This window comes from Tachypleus tridentatus, chromosome 10 (assembly GCF_004210375.1).
Source record: "Tachypleus tridentatus isolate NWPU-2018 chromosome 10, ASM421037v1, whole genome shotgun sequence".
Lineage (NCBI taxonomy): Eukaryota > Metazoa > Arthropoda > Merostomata > Xiphosura > Limulidae > Tachypleus > Tachypleus tridentatus.
In genome coordinates this window covers 39,184,511-39,204,245 of record NC_134834.1, presented here as the reverse complement: position 1 = coordinate 39,204,245, position 19,735 = coordinate 39,184,511, and the positions used below count along the sequence as shown (strand labels likewise).

General features: G+C 31.1%; 1 protein-coding gene across 5 annotated transcripts in view; it reads right to left on the bottom strand.

The window, feature by feature from the left end:
• Positions 1-523: 523 nt before the first annotated feature.
• LOC143229097 (protein phosphatase PP2A 55 kDa regulatory subunit-like) overlaps positions 524-19,735 on the bottom strand; it is a 96,605-nt gene continuing 77,393 nt past the window's right edge. For 3 of the 5 annotated variants that reach the window (XM_076460922.1, XM_076460923.1, XM_076460924.1), the window contains 5 exons: positions 15,518-15,682; positions 13,302-13,563; positions 9,264-9,387; positions 8,781-8,965; positions 3,073-4,611 (listed from right to left, as the gene is read on the bottom strand). In XM_076460922.1, coding sequence (XP_076317037.1) covers positions 8,813-8,965; positions 9,264-9,387; positions 13,302-13,563; positions 15,518-15,682 — 704 coding nt within the window. In that variant the 3' untranslated portion in view covers positions 3,073-4,611; positions 8,781-8,812. Of the gene's footprint in view, positions 1,864-3,072; positions 4,612-8,780; positions 8,966-9,263; positions 9,388-13,301; positions 13,564-15,517; positions 15,683-19,735 lie in introns of those variants that run through there. The other 2 variants (XR_013015662.1, XR_013015663.1) reach the window with 1 other exon arrangement.

The window sequence follows — 19,735 nt, the reverse complement described above, 5'->3', positions numbered from 1 at the left end:
TGTGTAAGTCCGCAGACATACCACTGTGCCACTGGGGGGCAATCATTTAGGAATAGGTGATGTTTTTTTGATGCGTTATAGTTTTATTAATGATATGTAACTTCCGTAATTTTTTGCTTCATACTTGTTTATATTATGGACTTGTACATAGATGACTGTCAGTGTCATTTTTTTGCATGTATAAGTAACAGTTTTTGTTTCTAAACCAAATGATTTTCAGCTAGGTGTCTGAAATTATGATACTAATTTGTGAGGATATCTAATATATATTGTCTTTTACTTGGAAAGAGTATACAGTTATGGTTCAACGTGCTTGAAATATAATAAAAGTAAAATTACAGTGTTCTTTAATATGATCACGAATAGCACAGGTCAATTCACTATTAAAACGTGCACACTTCCACTATATTACATTTAGTGCTGTATATTGAAATAGAACTTCTTTAAGCAATTGCATGGTATTTTTGAGAACATTCTAAACTTGTTTCTTCTCTGCAAGAAAACATTTGACCCAAAAATTTAGTTTTGATCATAAAACTTTACTTATGATTGAAAGATAATAGTTTTCACGTGTTTTGGAGTCAATAAAAATAAACTGGAAATAATCAAATAGTTTTCAATTTGACCTTGATCCAAACAAATGACCTTAACCTTGGATCCCAAAGGCTATATCAAAAATAGAATGCTCAAATTAAATAACGTAAATTGGAATATTTTGCTTATTGTATTTGATGTAGTTATTTTAACGGTGTTTTAATTATGAAGAAATTTATTCTTAAAACCTGACTTCCTTGCCATAGTAACGTTATAAATTCTAACAATTTTTAAGGTGTCCATGACACAGCATCATAAAGTAAAACAGTGAGCTTTAAAAAGATAACGTAGCGTTATTTTGCCCAAGTAGCAACAAACAACCTAGCTGGTTCATGGACTATTAAGAAATATAATGTAATAAAATAATCCACTAAAATCCCCTATATTACATTTAAGCCAAAACAATCATTTTTCATACATTTCATGATATAGGGTCACTGTGTAAGTGTAGAGTCTTTACTTTACAACAAAATAATATATAAATTGAACAAAAGAATGAAGAATGCACAATGAATCACAAGAAAATGTTGGATTGTCCATTAAAATACAAGTTAAAGGTTTAATATACAAAATCTTTAATATAAAAATCCAAACGTGTTCAAATTGCTTTTTAAGAAAAATGATTCAAGAGATATTCAAATATTATATTTGTTATCAAAACATCACTTTGAAAATTCTACATGTGAAACACACTCTTTATGTACATTAGAAAAGTACAGCTCGGAAAACCCACCCTTTCTACCAGATACCATCAAAATTCCTTTATGCTAAATTTTATTAAGATCTTAAGTTTCAACTCAAATTTCAGTTTATTACTTGTTCAAATGCACAAGCCAATTACTTATCAGCATAACATGTGCCTTGGAACAGGGTATCATATATAGAAGCTATTACTAGCAATTTTCTATACCTTGATATTGTAGTATATAAATCACACTATGCATTTCTACTTTCTTGTAGTAATACAGCATTCAATCAGAATTTATCACTCACTAGGAGTATGTGTAAGTTTTGCATACATGGTCAAAATAAACATCATAGTTCCCTACCATGCTGTAGGTTTTGCAAGAAAGTTGGCTGCTAGTATTTGTTTATTTGTAATTAAGTAAAAGCTACCCAATAGACTATCAGTGTTCTGCCCATCACAGATACTGAAAACTGGTTTCTAAAGTTTTTAATCCAAAAACATACCGCTCTGTGGTATCTCAAAGTTATGGTCTCCCCAATGCTTGAACAAAACGAAGTCATTCTGGGTAAATCTGATGTTACCTGCGATGTAAGGAAAGTTTAATCAATATAACAGACGACGTGCCTGATCAGATAAAGACAATTTATCCAGTATAAACTGTCCCAAAACCATGACGGTGGTATCATACACACTGTGTTTGTAAATAAATATACACTGTTTACTTTTATTCTACATATCCTAGTTTCTTTCTTTCAAGAAGTGATTACTCAAACATCCAGTACTACTCCTGAGATATCTTGTAAAACATTCTGTTATTAAGTGGATCTATCCTAATGTTAGTTTTACAAACACTGTATCAGTTAAAAATCCCCTTTCTCTTCTATCAAGGATCACACCTATAGCTTATGATTAGTCAAGAAAACATGTACATGGTATTTTCCCAGAAACTCTCTCTCTGTGGAATTTAGTTAGATATTTACATTTATTCAATAAAAAAAATTCACAGTTGACTGCTACTAATAAAATATCTAGTTTGAAAGACTGTTGTATTAAGCCAATTCAAATAAATTCCAATTTAATGTTAATATATGTGACAAATCAGTTTCTGTTTGTGAATATAGTAATAAAGTAACTTTAGGATGTCAGGTTATCAACTTTAAAGTTTATGTGAATGCAGAAACTGAAATTTGTCTAAATGACATAAAGTAGTGAAGAGTGACAAGTTGTAGAAATGAAAAAACTGGGGTAAAACATTCCTGCCCACATTCTTGACAAAGATGCATGCAAATATCCTATATCATAACAACCAGTCCAGAAGACACGCTTGTCCATTTATCACCTTTCAAGAAACTTTTCTGGTTACTTAGCACTTACACTGGAAATTTAGTCTTTATTACAATAACTAAACTGCCAGATTTGTGTGTGACCTTATGTAGTAAATGTAGTGACCATATGCAAATTACACAAATAAATTGACTGTTCTTGTAGGCCAAAAACATCAATGAAAGCTTAAAATACATGAAAACTTAAGTCACTTCAAATACACATTTTATGTTCAAATAAATTCTGTACAATGAAAGAAATTTATGTTTGCTCCTATATATATAATCAGAAAGAATGATTTAAAGTATGTTATGCAATCCAAGATGTTTATTTAAAAGGTAACACCAAAAATCTTTGACCTTCTAAACCTTAAACAAAAGTTGCCAAAATTGTGGGGCAAGTTTCTTCTTCAAATTAGTTGAAGTATTTGAAAATTAATTTAAGCAAAAAGTGAAAAGATACATGGCTTGCTACTTTGAGCACTCTTTTCCTTTATTAAGACTTTCTTGTTTAATACAAGAATGTATTTGTACAGGATGCTGAACACTGTCAACCACTGTTGTTTATTCACATACAAGTGTTACTCTTTTCAGACACAAGGTCTCAACATACAAAGTGTACACACACCTACAGGATTTCCTTAAACTACAGCATAAATCAGCATTAGATTCTGTTGTCCTGAGCAAATTATGAGGAATATCTTAACTCATTCTATTTCAGTTCATTCCATTATTTAAAAAGTATCAGAAAACCTCCTTACTAAGTATAAATCTAAACTGATAGCATATTATTGGGCATTAATTCTGAAATGACTGAAACTTTTGCCTTACATTATCATAATTGTTAGTTTTCACAGAAACATTTTTATGTCACTTTAATTGTTTCATGATTAATCCTGTATAGAAACTTCCAGTCTTTATGCATTTTGATATAAATTACAACTTTACGAAGATATTATACATACTTAATATTTAAAAAGCCTTCCTAAACATTCTCTTATTTAATCTCACTATGAAATTATGAACAGCCCAACAGTAACATTTCAGCTAGTTCTGAACATAAATATGATGCAGCCCAATTAATACTGACATTTTATGAAATTAATGCATAAAGATGAAGTCACTATGGAAGACTTTCACAACAAAAATAACAGATGATGGAAAAATCAATAATGTTAATTCACTTATAAAAAGTATTACAATTGTTTCATTTTTGCTACTAAAACAAGATTTAATTATTTTAAAATCAAATACACATTTTATTTTAATATACAACTTGTTACTAATACAGATCTAAATATTTATTCTCTTTTAGCTCTCTTAATATGAACTCAAGACAACACACATGATCTAAATAATGAAAAGAAGTATGGCAAAATACAGATAGTAGGAAATGAAATAAATGCCATATTTCGCTTTTAATAGAGAGCACCAAACGGCATTCTGGCAAAAAAAGGAGAGAAAATAAAACAGGAGGCTCATGCCTTTTAATACCTTCCTCACTAGACATGTTGTGCAGTTATTCCCAATTTTCTAAACTTGATAAGTAACTAATATATTCTTTCATGAGTAATAACAATTTAGCAGAAATTACACAAGTCAGAAGAGAGAAAAACACATACACGCACACACACACATATATATATATACACGCACGCACACGCACGCACATACCTACATAAATCTGGCAACCAGTGATATCCTAACTAGACAATGGTGAGTGATGGACAGTGTAGTACAGCAGCTCAGGAAGAAGGCACAATACACGAAGGGTAAGTGACCAATGACTAATATAGCATACAGCACAGCCAGATGAAGTTAAATCACAAAATTTCCTTATTCTGTATATTTGTCCAGTAGAGTCCACCATTACCTTTAATACGGTTCAATAATACATAGTCTGATCGATTTCAGGAACTTCAAACTCTAGCTTTCATTTTATTAGTTAATACAAATATCTGGCAGTATATCCACCACACCAATCATTCTATCTGTGGCCATCGGATACTGTCATGAATGAAACAAATGAAACTTCATAAATAAAATTTCTGCTGTTATGTACAGATATTCACTAGTGCAAAAATTTGTTTGCTAATTAAAAAAATATATTTAAGAAAAAATAACAATTAAAATCACTTGTGACAACTAAACAATTTACTGTTTACCAATTTTATTAGTTCTCTAAAACTTTAACCTCATTTTAAGGATTACCTCCAAATAATTTGATAAGCTAACATAAAAATCTTAATTTCCCCACTTGCATAAACTTGCACTATCTAGTCACTAAAAGTAACTTCTAAAATTCATACCCATGTCATCTAAAATAAATTTATGAATATATATTTCAACCAACCTTGTAACCACCATGTAACCATTACAACTCTGAATCTACTAAAAGCATTTTTACAAAACTTGGCCAAATTGTATTAAACATTACAAGTACATTCTACACATATATTCAGATTTTTAATAAAGTATTTTTATCAAAGATTTGTCTACAAATTTAAGAGACCTTAACTGTGTTAGTCTGATTGAAAGGTGATTTAATTGCTAAAAATAAAAATACTTTTTTATATCTAGATCTTTTCATATTTCATTTCTTTTACCTCTAAAACCTCTTAACTGAGTATCATGTATTTTAGTTGTAAAACTTTACACTTTACCTCTCATTTTATCTCCTTTACCACTACATGATTATATTTCATTTTACAGATCTTTAAACAATGTCTAACTAGCATAACTAAGTAATAAATAACCCAGTAAGAGCTTTGGGTAAACAAACTATAAAGTTACACACTGTAAGCATTCCTCAAATAGAACTTTATTTATTCTTTTTTCAAGTAAATTTTTTATACAACCTAATAATTTTCCAATCTTTTATATTAACTCTCGTTAAAAACATTTCACATTAAAGCAAAAATACACAGGATACCTCGATATTTAGCACTTTAAACTTGAAGTCTTTTGCACTTAGGTAAATGGTCTAGTAAACCTATTTTTTTCAATGTTGGCTGTCTAAAAATAATTCAAGTAGCTTTCAGATACAAAGTTTAGAATGTAAAAATATATCAGACACTAGAATATTGTCCCAAAACTAACAATTTAATCAGCTTTATAATTAACCCATAGAGAGCTTAAACAAATTTCATTTGTGTTTTAAGCAACCACTTCAATATAAACACATCAAATTCTCCTGGTGTACTATCAACTTTGAAGGCTAAAACAAACACAGAAAACTGTCTGATCTATGTTGTATAGCATTTATTCTTTTTATTGTATATAAGCACATCCAACAGCAATGCCAGAATGGCTTACAGGCATTTCTCACAGACAGACAATATTGCAGATTAGAGATATATTAATGTGGATTTAACACATACAGTGATATATTAGCAAAGAACATAAAGAGTTGAAATCTTATATTCCAGATTGGTAGTAACTACAGTATGTATTTCTAATTAATTGAACACCCTGAAGCATTTTAAAGGAAACAAAATGTATATATAAAAAATTGTAGTATCACTGTATTATGTGACTCAAGGAGGTGCAGATAAAAACAAGAAATTAAAACCTGTATAATATAAAAAGTTGAATTATAAACTACATTTTGAAACCAGCTTTACTGAGGTATAATAATAACAGTCAATTAAATTTCAAATCTAGCTCTATAAAACAGTTGTGACATGCATTACTTTGATCCATCTGCATCCATAGACTTCAAAAGCATCTTTTGTGAACTGCAAATTAAAGGTTAACTAACTTGACAACTATAAGACTCAAAAAATGCATGGAATAATATTTAATCATTGCATTTTTTATGCTCTGAAACCCAAAACTTTCTCAAATCGTATTTTTGTAAAGAAACAGTGCCCTTTTACTATGTGCAAGTGGATTATCCCACAAAGTAACCACTGAGAAGATATATTTTTACTTTTAACAGGTATATGCAACTTAATGAAATTTGGCAGATTATCAGTAAACAATACAAGGCATTCATTTCCAAAATATATCAGAATTTTTAGTTACTTATTTGCTCAAACATTTTTTTCTTTTCAAATGTTGAATATCTAAACCACACAAAGTATTTTTGATTTTAAGATAAAAAATCTTCTATGCATGCGATAAATGTCACATTCCAAATGTAAAAATCTCCATAACCTCCAGACAGTTATCAAACACTTCCCTAGGGAAAAAAAACACTATAAATTAGGTTAATTTCACCAACCTTATAGGCAGCATAAAAAATTAGGAAACAAATATAAATTATGCTTTTTAGCCACAGCATAGGACCTCATAGAATGGTTTTTGAAATTGTTTACTTCAAGTAAAAGTTTTTAGTTCATAGCTCTGTCATATCTTGATTGATTTGAGATCTAATTACAGTTTTGGACTCAGGATTAGTATACTAACCATACACAAGGTTTTATAAATCAGTTTACTAAAATCTTGCCTAAAAGAATTTCAATTCAAGACTAAACTGCTAAAAGTCCTAGTGAGTAATAAAACTGAACCTGGCATATGCACGCCTGATGCTTAGTGCTGCTGGTGCACAAAAATATAGCGAATAAAAAGGGTAAAAAAAAAAAATCTCAGATTAATTTACTCTAATCATGGCTAAAAGAACTTTAAGGTCCACAGCAATTAAGGATTCCCTCATTTCCTTCTAGAATGACTACAAATTATAACACAGAAACCACACGTTTAGTCTAAATAGCTTAAATCTCAATGTTCTACATATATCTTTATTTTACTGAACTTTCAGTGGTGTCTAACATTACAGAAATTGCAATAATGTGGCATACATGCACTCATGTTACCACATCTAACAATGTAAAAACTGGCCTTTACAAAGTGTTCCATCTTGTCTTTGTTGTAGTGTATAAGTACTTTGTAAAATACATTTAAGTTATAATACATGTTTATATACATTATCTCTATTTACAAACAAGTTCTTAAATTTCAGTTATTTCCTTTTTAAACACAGAATAGTAAATAAAGAATTACAGAAAACAATGATCTCTTTTTACTTGTGAACTTTGTACTCGTTTGCTGCTTGCCATAATTTTCTAGTACCTGTTGAAATTTGTGCATGGAAAATGTAAAACAAAACTGTTTTAGATTTTATGTGCATTTTGAAATATCAAAAACATCATAAATTATTACATCAATACAACAGATCTCAGGTATAATTTATCAGGCTTAGTAGCTAAGCTGTATTTGTGTCTAATAAAATATTATTTTTGAGTACCATAATATCTTATCTCTTCAACTCTACCATAAAAAGAAATGGTTCCTCTTGTTAATACCTCTTCGAGTCCAAAAAACACATGGAGAAACTTCTGAGTATTTCTTAAAATGAAATAGGCGAACGGGACTACTGTGTTTGATTCTTTAAATATAGTAATATCTCAGGGAATAGAAAAGATAATAGATTCTTATTTTACATTCTAGCTTGTCAATATCAGTAACATGAATTTCAAATTCATAAAAAACTACACTCTGTATTCAGATAACACAAACATCAAATTTTAACCAAAGCTGTATTCAACGTCACATGACACACACACAAAAATTAATATTTGGAAATTTTGTTCTACTATTTACTGTTAAATTTAAGAAATTAACTAATGTATACTACTAAATGTTGAATTATATAATCTATAAATTTATATCAAACTTACTGACACACATTAAAAAAATTCATTCAATAAAGTTTTGAATGTAAACCTACAAACATGATGATATTGCTCTTTGACCTGTAGCAAAAAGGCGAAACAATTTGTACTTTTAAATATTTTTGTAATACATGTAGATATTAATTTTTAGCTTATTCCATTAAAAACTTGCTAATTTTGTGAAGGTTCTTAGTACACTCAGATATGTACAATTTTGTGGTTGTATGTTGGTTACAAGTTTAGTCAAACTGATTGAGCCTGTATGAAAAGTTAAATTACCCAATGTATTTTCATTACTGTTTGACCCTTTTTTTTAATTCTTAAAAAAAAATTAAAATCTTGTCTGCACCAGAATGCTGTTCATTAATGTTAACATTCACACTACAAATAAGTGTCACAGTACACTTTAAGTGTTTTCCAAATGATATGAACACGAGTAAGGTTAGACAATTATGATTTACATGCAAGTTAATTCTAAGAAAAGTAGAAAAACAAACTTGCCTTATAAAATTAACACTAAACTGATACAATAACTACAGCTTCTCTTGAAAGATGTACAAGTTGTTGGTTGCTGCTACAGCAATAATGTTTTCTTGAGGATGCCACGCTGTGTGCAGAATTTTTCGACTAAAATCTAAACAGTCAACACCTATTTCATCTTTCTTTCTTTTCCCACCTGTGCCAACCTAAAAATGTTACAAATATAAAAACATATATATATAAATATATGCTTAAAACAGCAATGTTTTTTGAGCTTTCAACAAAAGATACAAATTAAAAGATAAATGTTCAAATATTTTATGTTATTTAAAAAAGTCTGAACATTCCCTCACACTTTTACTTCTCTAACTAAAACTAATTATTTTAAACTGAGCTAAAACAAAAAAACATTATCAAAAAATAACACCATCACTTTCAGGTACATAACAAATTACAAATTTATTATTACGAACTGATACATAGTGTGCAAGTTTCTAGTTATACCTTTCTTGGCCTGAGTATTGTCCTAGCTTTGGCTATATCTCTAGAAGCTTCTAATGTTACATCACGTCTGGTGTTGCGATCAAAAACCCGAAAGAAGTTATTATATGATCCTGTGATTAAACAGCTGAAACACAACAAAAATCAATGAATAACTAAAATACAATCCCTTTATTTCCTAATCAAGATAAAACAGACATACAAAGAGAATTACACATAATACCAGTTTGTTTTGTAAAGAAATTGCTTTCCTTGAATAATCTACCAAACACACACACACACGTTATATTTAGTTACTTAAAAAATCTGTTTCACATATAAGGAAATTCCCAGCAGAATAGTTTCAACTAAGATGGATTAAGTTAGAAATAATTACTAAACTTAATTTTATATTTACTTTTACTATTTTGTGACAAGCTCGGTATAATATATACGAGTTCATCTCGACATTTACACACGTTAAGTTCTTGAACTATAACTTTAGAAACAGCATGCTTATCTTCAAAAGATTTGGTAGATTTTAGTAGAGATTACAAGTATTTTGTGTAAAAAAAAAATCAGATTATTTAATGAAATATTTTACTAAAGATCTGTGTGTGCAAATAGAGTCTGTTTCATTACTAGTATAAGTAAAACCTCCTAAGTACATTACAAATGTTTGTTTTGAGCAAGACTATGTTTTATGTTATTTTCTGTACTCTGACTACATAGGGTCTGTTACTTGACCAACCTAATAACCACCATAAAAAAATTAGGAATTAAATTTACATTATGCTGTTTTTGTACTAGAAGGACTACATATTATAACACAAAAATATAATTCTTTAGTCCAAGTATCTTAAGTCTCATAATGCTAAACATTTCTTCTTTCACTGTATTAACCTTCTAGTCATGCCTTGTTATTACACAACTTGCATCAAGAAGGTTCATGTATACTCATGCTGCATATCCCAAAATATTTTGTAATATGTAGTCACATTTCAATTATTATACATTATATATGTATATAGATCATTACTATTTAGAAATAAATTTAACATATTTTTCTCAAAAACAGAACAATAACTAAAGATGTAAAGCAAACAATAAGCTCTTCTCACTACGATCTTTGAACCTGGTTGCTACTCGACATAAGTTGCTAAGCCTTTTAAAATTTCGCACATGGAGGATATCAAACAAAATATTGGAGGGGGATACAAGTTGAATAACTAAAAAATCTTAAATAACTATACTAATACCACAGAATTCTACTATAATTTATTAAACTTACTAAGATTTATTTAGATTTTATAAAATATGAAGCTTTGGAGCACACTAAAAACACAACGTACCTCCTTGAAATCTTCATGAAAGAATGTGGTAGTCTTTTCACAAATTAAAATGGCTGAGAAAACTACAAGGGGGGAGATCCTAAGTTGTCTATTGGTTATCAACATCATATATTGAAATAAGTGTATAGAAGAGACTGTTTCAATTGCTTGTTTCAGTAAATAAGCCATATCTCAGCAAAATAAAAATACACAAGGTTCTTGTTTTATACTCTAGCTTGTTAATATTAGTAATTTGAGTTCATAATTTGTATACAACTACAGATTTATTATTTTGAAATCACAAAACACCTAATTTTAAAAAGTGCTGCATTCAACATACCATGCGACTCACTAAAATCTATACTTAGATGTGTTCTTTTAATATTTACTTTTAAATTAGCTCATATACAACACTGAAGATTGAATTATAATCTCCAGATTGATTCTAAACATGACAAATTCATAAAATAGTAGTTCAATAAAATTCTGAATGCAAGTTAACAAACACATTGATATAGCCATTGACCTGTAACCCATCATTAAAAGGTTAATTAAGAAACTGTTTTTAATATTTTAAAAGAAAACCATTCTTTGATATTATAAAATTGGCTTGTATATTATAAAATGATTATGTTCAAATCAGAAAAATTTCCACATAACAAAATACCACCTAAGTGGGATTCATTTGTTTATTTACATCCTACAGGTTGAAATTCCAGTAACATCACATTATAATTTTCCTAAACAAAAAAATGTATATCTGATAGGTACTTCCTTCTTCTCACAAGTTTTCTCATTTTGTGCTGCCATCTATATGCAAAATTTTTGTAATACATCATGCCACAAGCCTCCTCCCCATGTTAGAATAAAATATTTCAACATGTCTCTCATGTAAATCAACATCACTCCATTATTATGAGAGTATCATGTGATGCCTTTGGCTCCATCTATGCACCACTACTGAACTATTACTTAAAAGTTTGGCAGAAAATATAAGCACTGGAAGAGTGTGGGGAGAAGGGCAGGAAGTGTGTGCAACAGGGAAGTACCTATTGAAAAGTACATTTTCAGTTTAAGAAAATTACAAGTTCTAATAAGCTACTTCCCTCCACACCCAAGATTAGCTAAAATCCCACACTGTTGAATTGTTGGGGTGGATCATGACCAACTAGCCCTTGGAGATAGTAAGAAAATGATCCAAAGCCCAATAAATGGCAAGGAGTTTGTGAACATTGATATGAAGAGAGTGTTTCTCCACAGACCAATGATCCAAAGCTATTTGGTAGTTGATCCACACACCAAAGCCCTGAAGAAATAGATCAGTGAACAAATGTAAACCTGGTCACTGAGGAGGAAGCAGGACATTTGCTGAAGTAGGATCCTTGTCCAACCATCACTGGAGATCATCCATAATGTGGGAAAGAAGAATGATGGAAAATTCCAAAAGATCTCAAACAAACTTCCAATGATTATGAAGGACCCACTGAAGGATCTACATTTTATCCTGACCGAGAGGTACAAAAAAACCACGTCCACAAAAGTGAACAGAAAGTGAAGGGGCAGACAAGCATTCCAAATGTACTGTTTCTTAGAACAAATCCTGAGAGGAAAAAATTAGGCTCAACTGAGAAAGGTGTTGAAGAAAACACCTAAATGAATGAAGTATCTGGTAGGATAAAGGAAGGACTTCTCTAATTTGATCAACCAGCCCACTCAAATAGCTTTAAGAAAAAAATGACAAGTATAACAGGCTGACTCCCATTGGGAGTGAGCAAAAAAAGTTAGTTCTCCACGTAGAAGTGAAAGTGCAACCCTAGAGCATGAAGATGTAAAGCAAAGGTTCCAACCACCCAACAAAAGATATACGGTGTCAAAACTAGCCCAAAGAGTAGGATGCAAAATTGGTACACCATCCAACAACAGACAAATCAAAGTTAAGGATACGAATGCTCGGGGGATAGGAATATGCAGACATCTATCTTGGCCCGCTAACTACCTGAAAAAAAAAGCCCACTGTAAAGAAAGATAGATGAATTGTGGAGCTCTATATACTTATCCAAAAAAGTCATCAGAAATAAATGAACTATTGTTACCTCTCTGGTAGAAGGGTTCTACAATGACATAAGCTGATAAGCATGCACTTTTTAACAAATGCACATCCAAAATAATGCTAAAGATTATTAGGATTTAAACCTAAATATTATGATACCCATATATATGCAAACTATGCCAAGAGCTAATAACAAGCTGAATTTTTTTGTGAATATAACAACTATCTGTATTGTTAAATTTTCATACGTACATTTAAATGCTTTATTTATTCTGTTTAAACTTGTTTTTAATGATGTCCTGTATGAAAATTTGGACTTTTAATTTTTCACATTTTTTTTTATTTGGAAAAGTACTTTTTTCACACTTTATATAAGATAAAACATAATTCCAACATTACAGTAATAAAAACTTGTGTACTTAGAAAGCTGGATACTGGGTATTAATTCACACTTTAAAATAATCTCCTTGCATCTCATGTAACAAAAACAATTGAACATATTTTTCCTACTTTCATGCTAATTTATCTTTCTTTGCAAATTTTAATACACGAAATCATTTGTCCATTATTTACAATTTTACATAGTGATTATTTTAATAAATTACATTACCAATACCAAATTCAAGTACATATGTATACCTGTGTATAAAACACAAAGTAAAAATAAACAAGTTACTTTACCTGTCTGTTCCATTCCAACAACACTCAAATTTGTCAAAGATACAATCATTTTCATATAAACTACACAGTTTGGACCTTAGATATTCATGCACATGATAACATTCTACAGGCTTAGTGTCCATATTCAAGTCCCATACTTTCACAGATAAATAGTCCCTGGAAATCATGTACCGTCCATTATTACTAAACTTCACATCTGATATACTAGATATTATTTCTGAGAAAAAACTCCTACTTGTGGGATCTTCTGGTTCTTCAAACACTGTAAAGCAAAATACAGTAAATATGACTTTAAAAGAAATTTCAACAGGTGAGATATCTTTGCTCTTCAATTACTGAAAAAAACAATACTAAACATTTCCAATAAAACACCTCTGGTGGGATCATACATTTGTTATATCCAGTGTTGATCGCATGTGAAAATTTCAGTCTGAATACTCCAATACAGTTTCTTTGTACATCTAAAATAAGTATTATTAATTGAAATAAAAGTTTAGTACCCAAGATGCTGAAACAATCCTCTTTAAACATTATTCCCACTAAACAAAATTCATTAACAAAAAAGTATTTGTATATTAGAATCTACATGACTAAAAATTCTCCAAATTAGAGACTTTAATGCAGTACAATAACTTTGTAACATATTATGGCTATGAAAGTTTTTTTTAAATGATTATCTAATTTCAGTTTCAAAATCACTAAATACAAGAACATGAATGACAGAGGTTTATCATTACCACAACTGAAATACAGTAATCCTTAATATTCTCACTACAGGCTCAGCCAAACTGGCCAAGTTCATAACTCTAAATTGTTTTTCATTATTTCCATACTAAAACTAATATCTTATGTGCATTTTTATTAAATTTTTAAGCCTTCAGTAAGCATTACATCTTTTATAGACAAAAAATTAAAAATTTTAACAAAGTATTTTCACTAAAAAGATTTCTGTGAATATATGGGATCAAAATGTTGGTTCCTTCCAGTGTAAAGAGATTCTCATACCAAAATGAAAAATAATTTCTTTCTCTGAAAATTCTCCAATTTTATTTAAAGAATTTCTTAAAATTCCTAAATAAATTTCAAATTTGGTAAACAGCATGAAGAAATAAGAAATAAATTTGAATAAGATATTTTTATTTCTAGAATAACCAGACTTCAAATTATAACATTAGACTACATTTGTTTATTCTTAATAAGCATAAAACTTGTAACAGTGTGCATTTGTTTTCACTCAAATTTCATTTTATTACCCTTTAAACTATATCTAATAACTAAATCCATAAATACAAGTTGTAAATTAGTTAGCAAATTACCCTATCAATTTAGGTAAGACACAGACTACTTGCTAGTATACCTCACAAATATTTTCTATTTTTTTGTCTTTATTTTACCAAATCTACCTACCTTAAAATATTTCTAATTTTTACATTTAGTTACTTCTATCATTATAAATAAATAATACACACAAAAAACAAGAAATATAATACAGGAAACTTAACCCTACTTTATATTAATAGTACTACCACGCTAAATTTTTTTTATTAAATAATGCACCTAATAACACAAAATAATATCACATAAAAAGCAGACAATTGTCCTGCAATTATCATAATTTTTCTAGGTTCTTGATTGTGCAATAAAAACTATACAAATTTCAGGCTAAGCTTCTCAGTGTGTTTCCTGTTGAAATAAAGTTTGAACTGGAAGCAAAACACAATTCTATGTACAGAAAACAACATAATACATCATTTGATAGGTTCAAACTCTTGCTTCCTATAAATTATAAATAACAAAGTATTAAACATTAGAAAGAACTACTGACAATTTGTGAGACAGAGGATGTGTCAGGTAGGCATGGAAAGTGTGACTGTCTAAGTTATGGCCCTGTAACAAAATATGATTTAAGGCTTCATACTATAAGAAACAAAGGACATTTTTAAATAGCTGCTATATAAAATACAGAACTCAATAGTTATATAATATTAAGATCTGGACTATTAGCTACATTTTATTGCCAAGTTTATTCATATGCTATGATAATAAAGTAGTTTAATTAAATTTTAAACACAACTCAGTAAAACCTGTGACATGCACAGAAAAGGATGCTTATATAGAAAGAGTTAAATATGATACAAACCTGACTATCTTAATATATGATAAGCTACATCATTACAATGATTAAAAAGTTAGTGTATTGAAAAGATAATCCTTACATTTTGAATGGTGGTCACAAAGAGCTGATGATCTCATGTCACACAACCTTATTGTTCCTTTACTACTGCTGTACACAAATACATTACACTGAGAAGGGTGGAATTCTGCTGCAGTGATGACTTCAGTTAGTTCTTCCATGTTGGTGGGCTTAATATCAACAATGTCTTCAAAAGTGTTAAGTAATATAAAACACTGTAGAAACTTTTCTTAAAACAAATTAAATCAGGCCTCAACAAATAACAGGTGCCAGATAACCATGATGTTTAAAATTTCATTGTGGCACCTTGCATTTTCTCCCATTTTATTTGTGCATTAGGATGCGATAAATAGAACAGTTCTGGACTCTTGGAAACCCAGACTATTTTTCCAATCTTTGAGTCTGAAGTCAAACCTTTTTCTAGAATTAAAATGGTGGATTCAGCATTTCACATTTTTCAGAAAAACCAAGTATCAGCCACACCCGATTTCTTTCATAAGTTACGCAAGTCAGATTCTTTTCTTTATCCTATAATATGTTCACTTTTGATTACCCATTCTCATTTGAGTTGAATTTAATTGTTAACATAACCATTAATAGCTCCTAAATTTCAGCACTCTTTTTGCTATAGACATAAAAGTGCATTTGTACCCTATCAACATCTGTAATAAATAAATAGTACAAATCTATGCATGAGAATTATTACTAAAACATCTCTATTAAAACAGAATGAAGATAAGTATCTGTAAAAGAGAAAAACCATTACAACCAGATAAGCACTTGTCGTTAAAAGATGACCTCCATGCACAGAATAGCAGACCACAAATGAAGTTGAGTGAAATCTTTCAGAAATCTTAATATACACTGCTGGACAAAATCTTAACACCAATAAACAAAGAAAAATATGCATTTTGCATTGTTAGACTCAACCATTTATTTGAGTAGAGCTTCAAAAGATGAAAATAAAAATAAAAAATATTTTTAGCATTCAATAGGGAAAATGTGAACACTATGAAATTAGCCTAAATACTAGCTGGTCAAAAGTTTAAGACCATAACAAAATAAAGTACTAAACAGGGTACAAAATGCCCAACAAGAGGTCTCAGTAGTGAGTTGCAAGGCCGTAATTGTGAATAACTTCAAACATTCACTTTGGCATGGTCAATATAAGAGGCAAATTTAGGAGCTATTAATGGTTATGTTAACAATTAAATTCAACTCAAATGAGAATGGGTAATCAAAAGTGTTAATGCTGGAACACAAATGACTACATTTCATTACATGTTTACCAATTAACGCTTTGTTTCAGTATGGTCTTAAACGTTGGGCCAGCTAGTATTTAGGTTAATTTTTTCATAGTGTTCACATTTTCCCTATTAAATGCTAAAAAAGTTTATTTTATTTTCCCTTTTCTTATTTTCATCTTTCGAAGCTCTACTCAAATAAATGGCTGAGTCTAACAATGCAAAATGCACATTTTTTCTTTATGTTCACTGGCCTTAAGATTTTGGCCAGCAGTGTACATCTGTGTTTGAATACTATTAAAAAAAAAATCAAGCAAGCTATAAATATTTTATATTCATACCTTACCAACTAAAAACAAGAGGCAAGGCTAGGTTTGACTGCCTGACTTATGGTTTGAATACATGCCACATTGAGCATATGAAAACCTCAGGTATCATGTAATACCTGAACTTTTGCAACCAAAGTTAATTTCTTCTTAGGCATGTAAATTATCATCTAGAATTGTAATGGCACAATTATTCTGAGAGAATCTCAGAAAAATAAAAAATGTGGATAACAGATACACTAGTGTAATCCCATTTTCCAGTACAAACAGAAATGAGGTTGGATTAGGCATACGTGGCTCCTGGATATGAAAGTATTTGGTGAGGCCTGAATTAAATATATTTTCATTGTAATTTAGCAAAAAATAAAACAAAAATAAATCCAGTTTTAAGATACATCCATTAAACATTCTCAAATAAAATATCAATTAAATAACTAGTTACTTTCCATTTAATGTAATGTATAAATTACAGTAGATCCTGGTATTTAAGACCACCCCTTCTGCAGAGCAATAGTGGTCTTAAACAGCAGGTGGTCTGTTATTGCAGGAGCCCATTTTTTGCATGTTTTTTTTATTTGTACATATTTTGAAGTTAACAAAGAAAACAAAGAAAGGCTTTTCATTTGTTTCTTCTTATATTTTTTTTTCTTAGCAAAAAAAAACAAACAAAACAAACTAACAGCAATATGTACAAAAACAATTTTACAATACATGTAGACTCTATTAACTTTATTTACAGTTTGAAAAAGTCCTCAATGCACAACTGTTTTTTTCTGGTCTGCTGAGCCAACACAGTCACGGACTTCTGTCCACTCTGAACAATATTCAAAAGTTCTGCGTTGTTCTGGGCCACTGCGCACTTTCGAAAATACTCCAGGCATCTAGCCATCTCTTTGTTGTCTGGAACAAAGTTGTCTCCAGTTTCCTGGTCTTGTTGCTCCTCCTCTGGCTCCTGGTGCTCACCAGCAGCTGCTTCATCGAGCTCCTTCTGCCAGTTGTCTCCAAACTGGACGGTGCTGACTACGTCACTGTCGCAGTCAGTGAAATCCTCCCAGGATGTACCACCCAGGACACGCTCAAAGTCTGGATCTGCTGTGGGTAGCTCCAGTTGTGGTGTGTCCTCTGTGGCTGGAGCAAAAGCTACAAAACCACACTTCCGAAAACAGTTGATCACTGTCTCAGCGGAAACACAATCCCATGCTTGTTTACACCAGTACACCATGGCCAGAATGTTCACAGATCACGCGATGTCTGTTGCAAGGTCTGTTTCATTCATTTGGAACAGCACATGCCTCACAAGCCGCTTCCTGTAATGCGCCTTGAAAGCACGGATGATTCCTGCGTCGCATGGCTGTAGCTTTGAAGTCGTGTTCGGAGGCAGGAAATGCAGCTTGACATTTGACAGGGTGATGGCGGTGTGAGCGGGGCAGTTGTCCACAAACATAAGGATTTTCCTCTTCTGCAGCATCATTTCATTGTTGATAGTTGTGAGCCAATCCCTGAAGATAGTGCTGGTCATCCACGCCTTCTTATTGTGTTTATATTACGGGAAGCGATAATGTTGACAGGCTGCCAAAACAGCGGGCTTGGCAGATTTCCGATCACTAATGGGTCAGCTTCGCCGGAGGCACTGCACGCAAGTAAAATGGTGAGTCAGCTCCTTGAATTTTGCCCCACTGCAAGTGTCCCCTTCTTGACAAGTGAACGGGTGGGTAGGGCTCTATAGAACAGCCCGTCTCATCTGCGTTGAAGATATCCTTCAACTCGTAGCCCTCAGTAATAGCTGCCAGGTGCTTGTTCCAGTCATCGACTGCTGCAGGATTCACGTCTGCTGCTTCTCCATTCAACACTTTCATGGACAGATTGTTGCGTTTTTGGAAAGCCTCTAGCCAGCCTGTAATATAGAAAACAAAACACGCGTTAAAATTTATGAAAGTAACTTAAACTTATTCAAGTCAAGTAAAACAAAAGTGAATGCATATTAAAACATTTTGGGTTATCAAGCTGGAAATTTATAGGCCTAAATAATTACCATTGGAGGCAGTGAAGTCATTCAGATTCATTTCTGTGGCTTTCATCAGTGCATATTCCTTCAAGGCTACGCTGGTAACAGGGTGGTTTTTGGCACGTGCGGCACAAAACCAGTCCCACACTCTTTCGTTCAGCTCCGTGTAGACTGTTTTCCATGCTTTCTGATATTTTTGGCCAGTGTTAGCACCATTTTGCCACAGTGACATTATTTTTTCTTTGTCATTTACTATGCTCTGTATTTGTGTCTTTCCAACGTTCATGGATTCTGCAATTTTTCTGCAGCTTTTGCCGCCTTCAAACAACTTTACAACTTTAACACGATCTTATAGTGAAAGCACTTTGCGTTTTCGACAATCAGCCATGACTTCAGAAAGAAGATAAAGACGTTTTGAATATGTGTAGAGCAAAAGAATCAAATTGAAACTGATTTTTAATAAATATATGCCTCCTATTTATACCTTAACCGAACTGATCATTTTTGGTATGATTTGGTCTACTAATCTACTAATTGGATGCGACATGTTTGTTCAGCAATTATCAATGAAAAGCTGGCGTGTGGTGTGGTTTTGTTTGTTTAGCAATATTTTACATCAGTACATTGGACAAAACTGTCAATTATCAGACGTGAGGTATTATGAA